The 6,129-nt window shown below is 28.4% G+C and overlaps 1 protein-coding gene across 1 annotated transcript in view; it reads right to left on the bottom strand.

The window, feature by feature from the left end:
- The window catches only part of LOC125216966, a 3,269-nt gene extending 2,517 nt beyond the window's left edge, over positions 1 to 752 (bottom strand). Inside the window, exon 1 of the mRNA XM_048118761.1 lies at positions 83 to 752. Within this exon, the coding sequence (XP_047974718.1) occupies positions 83 to 323 (241 nt within the window). The 5' untranslated portion in view covers positions 324 to 752. The remainder of the gene's footprint in view (positions 1 to 82) is intronic.
- Positions 753 to 6,129: the final 5,377 nt, after the last annotated feature.

The following is a 6,129-nucleotide window of genomic DNA, read 5'->3' as shown; positions in this document are numbered from 1 at the left end:
ATGTATTTAGATTCTAGAGAATCCCATAATTCTTTGGAGGATTCAACATTCTGATAAATATCAAAGAGTGAGTCAGTCATACCATTGAGAATATGCCCTCTGCACACATAGTCATCATTCTCCCATTTCAGCCTCATTCTGGTTTGTTCCAGAGATTCATCTTCAGTCGGTTCTGGCATGGTAGTTGTGAGTACATGAACAACCTTCAGGGTGGTCAGCAAGAAGTGCATCTTCTTTCTCCATCTTCTGAAATCTACTCCTTCAAACTTCTCCAGTTTTGTGAAGTTTGCAGTCATCTCCCTCACTGAATTGGGTCCAGTCATCTTCAAACTACTTGATCTTTGTTAAGTAAGATATATAATGATGATTTTGTGACTTAGGATTAGGGAATCCTTATTAGAAGACTTGGATAACTTAGAATCGTATAAAATACTTTCAGATCAAGTATTTTGAGTGCACAAAATCTATGATCGGATAAGACTAAGTTTCCTTAGATGATTGTTCATTCTCTGATCTGTATTTAATCAAAAATCAGCCTAAACCGTCGACAATTAACTGCCAAGGCAGTTAATTAACTAAAACTGATTCCAAACTGTTAATAACTGTTTAAAAACTGTTAAAACAGTTAATTCAAACACTAAAATAAGATAAAACAAACTTCTAATGAAGCAGCCGAATTGTTTAGAAATTAAAGTGATAAACACTAAAATTCCAACATTCTTCCTTAGAATTAAAGTGCTAATACACTAAAATTCCAACACTCCCTCTGTCTTGTTATAAATGAGTCACTTCTTATGGGCACGAGATTTAGGGAATTGATATTTAAAAGTTAAAATGAAGTGAGTAAAGTATGAAAGAGAACAAATAGAGATGTAAAAAAATAAAGTAGATGAAAAAGTAAAGTAAGCTAATTTTTTTTTCTTAATTAGCACATTTATAATGCAATATCCAAAAACGGAAAGTGATTTACTTCATGTGATGAAATAAAGAGAGTTTTTTTTAACATTTGGCATGAAATTTATTACTCTGTTAAATCTAATTTTTATGAACAAAAGCAGTATCATACTCCCTCTATCCGCCATTGAGAGTCTCATTCCTTGGTGGCACGAGTTTTAAGAAATATTAAGAGAAGAGAGTGGAAAAAAAGTTAGTGGAATATGAATTCCACTTATATATATTAATTTTAAATAAAATGTGGGTGAAATGAATTAGTGGAAGGTGAGATCCTATTACCATTTATGATAAATATGAACCGTAACTCCTATTGACTAAAATAGTAAAATGAGACTCATGTGTGTCATAAAAGGAGGCAACGACGGACCCAGGTGGGGTCGAGTGGGGTCGACCGACCCCACCGTCGTCCGAAGAGCACTGGCAAATAAAAGGGAGTTTTGAGATCCCGCGCAACTCACCTTCGACCCCACAGAGATCCACCTTGACCTTAGCAGCAGATCTCCAATAGTCCTTCGGCCTTTGCCGGAAATAAAAGGGAAGATTATCGGTGGATGATGGACGGGGTCACGGGAGGGATGGAGAGGGAGACGAAGGGTCTGAGAGTTTCAGATTTGCAACGAAGATGAGGATATAATTCTTATTTTATTATTCAATAATTATGTTGATGAAATGGGCTAAAAACCTGGGCCTACAATCAATATCAATCGGCTCTTTGAAAAATGTGATGGGTGGACTATGTAGTTAAGATAGTTACTCCTATTTATTAATTAAAGATAGCTATATTTATAATTTCTTTTTATTTTTATTGAATTTATTAATTTTTTTTATATTATGGATAAACATCAATTATTTTAAAAATAATTAAAAATAACATTAATAAATATTTAAGTTAGAAAACAAAAAATTTAAATATATAATATTTTTAAATCCATATTTGTTACTATTACTCCCTCTCCCTTTGTTCCTTAAATTTTGTCTCACTTGGACTCAGGCATGGATTTTAAGAAATTTATTGAAAAATGAATTATAAAAATGAATTATAGAAATGAGTTAGTGAAATTTGAGGTCCACTGCCAAAAATGATAAAAAGTGAAATGAGACAAATTTTGTGAGACTGGCGGAAATGGAAAAATGAGACAAATTTTCAAGGACGGAGTAAGTATTTTGTAACATTATATTCGACCCCACGAGTTTCAATTCCTGGGTCCGTTATTGAAAGGAGGGAGTACTATCTAACAATTAATTTAGCCGGAACCAATAGAGGAACAAAAGGAGAGGGTGGTATCATTATATGAAGAGTGAACTACACTAATAGTCCCTAATCTTGTCGAAAAATGCACCAATGGTCTCTAAAAAAAATTTATATCATTTTTGGTACGATAAGACTAAAGTAACCTTAAGCACCACTAGTGTGAATATTCAATGTTATAGGGAATTTTGGACCTTGCTACTCTCCCTTTAATTTTTTTCATTTTTTCTTCCATCACCATTTTCTTTTATAAACTCAATTATACTTTCATTTAAATAATATTTGATGCTTTATGATTTCAAAAATTTAAATAAGAAATCAAACGTTTTAATTATGCTTTATTTATTTTTAAAATTAAATATTATACAGTTTAATTTGTATGTTTGCGAAGAAAAAATAATATTTAATAGTAATATCTTTTAATATAAATATTAAAGTGAATTATAGAAAATTCTTTGTGGGATATATTTTTACTTAAAATTTTACTTAAGTTTTTCTTATTTGAGAAGAAAAAATATTATAGTGAACTATAGTAATTTTTTATTTAAAAATGTTACTTAAATATTTAAATGTTACTATACTTAAGTCAAAAATAAATATTTTAATTACATTAATTAAAATATAGTATAGTGAAAAATATTTTTTAAGTAATAATTAAAATTTAAGTGAATTATATCTAATGTAAATTAAAGCTACTCTTGCAAGTAACATTTTTTTACTAAAAATATTAAAATGAATTATAGTAATTTTTTCATTATAAAGCTTAATTTATACGTTATTCAAGTAATTATTTAAAATATTTAAGTGAATTAATTCAAAAGATTTTTTTTAAAAGGTGCTTTTATTTATGTCCAAAATAATTGCATGATTGAAGAGGTACCAAAATTGTAATTTTCAGATACCGAAAATGCCCTCCACAGCATATAGGAAATTTTTCGAATACAGAGGGGTGTAAAAGACCGACAGGTACCAAAAATATAATTTTTAGGGATTAAATAGGCTATAAAATTATTTTAGGGACTATTGATGCATTTTCTGACAAGATCAGTGATTATTAGCGTAGTTCACTCTTATATGAACTAGTTTTTCACCCGCGCTATGCGCGGTCTCATATATATAAGATTCCATATAAATATAAGTATTTTTAATTGAGACACTGTTCTTTAATTTCGCATACACAACCTATCGTAAATGTACACAAACTTAAATATTAGCACTAAATTTATGAGAGAAATAAAATGTTATAAGACCTGAAAAAACCAATAAAATTAAGTCAAATCCAATTCAATTACCAGCTACAATATATAACTAATAGGTTTATTTCTACTCACATGTTAAAAAATATATAGAGATTAGCTCAATGTATACATTTTGCCTTTTATGTAGGTTTTTGTGCAAAGCTACTTAAACTTCTTTAGGAAGCTATATAATTGATGTAACTTTTGGACTTTTTTATTAGTATCTTTGATTGATTGTAAATCCGTCAATCAATCAATCTTTTATTTTGTACAATGTACAATTTACTTTTTACATGAATATATGTGTAAGAGAACCCATATAAATAAATTATAATATTTTAATATTCATCCAACTCAACTATACATTTTTTGATGATTTATCAGTGACTATCCAACCACACCATTATATATTTATTTTTATAATAATATTATTACATGAAATATTTATTATTGTATAATAAAAATTGATAAAAAGCACAATAAAAGATAAACTCAAAATTATAAAATAAACAAATAAACAACGTAGTAAATTACAATAATTGAAACACGAAAGTGAAAATACATAATTGGTGCTCAAAACATAAGATGAAAATTAGGAGTAGAAATTTTGAGAATCAGAGAATATATTACTCTCATAATTATTCATAGTGAACAACAAAGAAGACTACAAAATTAAAAATTATACTACCAAAGAAGAAGGATTATATGCGGACATGAAAGGATATTATTTTTATGATAAAAAAAATATAGCAAATGTGGTCTCTATTTATGGAGAATGAAAAATTATGAATTTTGGTATAATTTTTGTAATTATTTAATATAATAGATAAAAGATATATAAATTTTTAAAAAAATTATTCATCAACCAATGAGATTATGCCATTTGATATATTGATTTATTTATTAACCATCGGTTTTTGTAGTAGCATCTTATTAATTACATCAATAATACTCCACGTTTTCATTTAGTACTATTATCCAATGTATAATGATGCTTTATTCAATGATGACTTATCATGTCATGCATAAAAAAAAAAAAAACAAAATCTATCATGTCATGCATCTTACATTAAATTTCTATAATAAATGCTAAAAGATTTATACAATATACTCAAAAAAATTCATGAAACTGAGTGGGAAAACAAAAATTCTCAAAACTTGACTTTTATATATGCATAGATAGATACTTAGATATAAATTTTAGTTTAACACTTAAAAATGCATTTAGCTGACTCTTTTCTAGAAATATTCTATAAAATAAAAATAAATTGAAATTTGTGAAATTTTTACAAATATCTGCATTTATGCGAGATAAGTATAGAAATATAAAATAGTACTATAATTGCACTATTAATTGATCTGAAATTATTGGTCATCTAACAAACTTAACATGTAGTAATAAATTATACGGAATACTAAAACACACGAACGATTGCAAAACTACTATGCTAACTATTTCCAATTACAACAAAATATTCCCAAAATACAAAATAAAATAAAATTGATGACTTTAATTTTAATATTTTCTCATTTTCCGTATTCTCCTTATATTATAATATTAAAGTTTTTAGTTCAATTCACAACACATTAACTAAAAATAATGTTAATAATAAATTCAAAATATTCAATCTTTTTTAAACAGATAACAGCATCTAAGTAAAAAAGGATTTTGAACAGATATTAAATCCATTATTTTTTTGAATCGCCAACAGCACAATAAATGCCCATATCCTATTTTTTAGAAAAATAGTACTCCCTCCGTCCCAAGAAAGTTGAGTCGTATTCCTTTTTAGTCCGTCCCAAGAAAGTTGAGTCATTTCCTTTTTTAGCAAAAGACAAAACATCTAATCACTATTACTTTATTCCATCATTTACTTTACTCTCTCTTATCTTTCCTACTTTTTCCATCTCTCCTATTTATTTAATATAAACTCTTAATCTCCGTGCCCAAAAGTTTTGTATCAACTTTCTTGGGACGGAGGGAGTACGATTTAATTATGGTTTGTTCTCTAAACCCTAAAATGACATATATTCTTCTTTCTATCCTTTTTCTTATTTTCACATTTTTCTCTTCCTCTCTCTCTCGGTCTTAGGCCACCACCGCCACTGTGCATGCGTCGGTTTAACCACCTCCGCCGCCCCTCCACTACTGTTTATCTTATCTTTGATTTTTTGTCCTCCTTCCTCGATGGTCTTGAAGATGATTTCTTCTTTTGATTTTGGTTGTCACTGTTAGAATTTTGGGCTTCCACATGACTAATTTAATGTGTATGGCTATTTTTCAGTTGCCCAATTAAAGTGATCTAATAAAGATTAAAGTTTGAGCTAAAGCGTATTTATTTTGTTGTGGAAATAAGTGTAGATACCATATGAGATTTTCTATTTTTCATGAGGGACCGAATAGAAAATAAAGGGGTTTATATTTATTATAAATATAAGCTAGGGTTATTGTAACGCCCCGCTTTTTCGAACCCTAATTTTTGTGACGTGGAAATTTTTGCATTAAATGCTTTTAATGCTATGATATGTGGAATTAAATGATGGGTGATAAATTGCAATATTCTCTGTGACCTAATTGCGATATGGAGTTGAGTTTGAGTTGAATAGTCAAACTTGTTGAATATGTGACGTGGCTATTGAATAGTCAATATTGTGGAAAATATGACGTGGCCGTGGGATGGTCAAAGT

The sequence above is a fragment of the Salvia hispanica genome, chromosome 3, assembly GCF_023119035.1.
Source record: "Salvia hispanica cultivar TCC Black 2014 chromosome 3, UniMelb_Shisp_WGS_1.0, whole genome shotgun sequence".
In the NCBI taxonomy this organism is placed as follows: domain Eukaryota; kingdom Viridiplantae; phylum Streptophyta; class Magnoliopsida; order Lamiales; family Lamiaceae; genus Salvia; species Salvia hispanica.
This window is presented reverse-complemented; position numbering and strand designations above follow the sequence as displayed.